This window comes from Anoplophora glabripennis, unplaced genomic scaffold, assembly GCF_000390285.2.
Source record: "Anoplophora glabripennis isolate ALB-LARVAE unplaced genomic scaffold, Agla_2.0 scaffold1757, whole genome shotgun sequence".
Taxonomy (NCBI): Eukaryota; Metazoa; Arthropoda; class Insecta; order Coleoptera; family Cerambycidae; genus Anoplophora; species Anoplophora glabripennis.
In genome coordinates, this window is record NW_019417830.1 from 1 (window position 1) to 1,056 (window position 1,056).

The 1,056-nt window shown below is 35.6% G+C and overlaps 1 protein-coding gene across 1 annotated transcript; it reads left to right on the forward strand.

The window, feature by feature from the left end:
- Positions 1-163: 163 nt before the first annotated feature.
- On the forward strand, positions 164-1,056 carry LOC111692498 (E-selectin-like). Its single transcript, XM_023456543.1, has 2 exons — positions 164-298; positions 682-1,056. Exons 1-2 carry the CDS (start codon positions 208-210, stop codon positions 957-959), a joined length of 369 nt encoding a protein of 122 aa, XP_023312311.1. The 5' UTR covers positions 164-207; the 3' UTR covers positions 960-1,056.

The following is a 1,056-nucleotide window of genomic DNA, read 5'->3' on the forward strand; positions in this document are numbered from 1 at the left end:
AAATCGGGAAATTATACAAAAATATAGCGCACAACACTGGATTATCTATGTATACCAAAAAGTGTATACCAAATTGTTTTACAAGAGTCGAGCATTTTCACAAGCAAAAAAATTTTATGGGGTGACGGAATAAACGGCAAAAAGCAAGCCCTTGACATTGAAATAATTTTTTTCTTTCTTCTATTTTAGGGCAACTATTTCCAAGCAATGCAGTACTGTCACTACAATGGGATGAGAATTTTGAGTGTCGAAAGTGCGAAAGAGACTAACTTTCTGATCAGGCAGCTGAAACGATTCCGTAAGCCTTTTTCTTATTAATTCGAAATAGAAACTTTCTGTTTCTGAAGTATATAATTTGAGTTTAAAGTTAAAAGAGAGACATTGACGGTCAGCTAAATTATTTATAAAAATGTATGAATTTGTCGTTCTATGCCTGTACCATCCCGTCATATCATACCAGGTGTGAAATCACATGGCAGTAGCTGCTTTTCAGAGGCGGCAGTACGGCATTTTAACGGAGCGGCAACTTCGTGAGCATTCGGAACAGGATCGGATTTTGCTTAAATTTAAACATAACTCGACTTTATTTGATTTAAAAAAAAAAAATTTCTGATTCGTGTTCAAAAATTACACCCTCACTTAAGTTACATCATACAGACACTCCTAAAAATATTTTTCTAGTTGGTGCTGAGAAATACAACTTTTGGACATCGGGTACTATCCTACCAGACGACCAATGGGTTTGGTTGGAAACAGGAAAGTTCATCGAATACACTAATTGGTTACCTAATGAACCAAACAACTGGCAAAACATTGAGAAATGCTTAGAAGCAATCTACGAGTATTCCGACACGGAAGGTGATATGGGTATGATGTGGAATGATCATGACTGTAATGGTCGGAAATATGTTATTTGTGAATCGTCACAGCGTAACTGTCTAGCTGGAAAAAGTTCCTAGTATACGAATAAATAAAGCCGAGAAGGATTTAAGTAATGACTTCCTACGCGTCAATTAAGTTTATACTAAAATGTCAAATAAATTAGTTCTGCATCTA

What these genes read in the sequence shown, in the direction of transcription:
- LOC111692498 (XM_023456543.1), top strand. Translation starts at nt 208, where the DNA reads ATGCAGTACTGTCACTACAATGGGATGAGAATTTTGAGTGTCGAAAGT. An exon ending in CAGGCAGCTGAAACGATTCC is followed by an intron (nt 299 to 681) that starts GTAAGCCTTTTT and finishes ATATTTTTCTAG; the next exon opens with TTGGTGCTGAGAAATACAAC.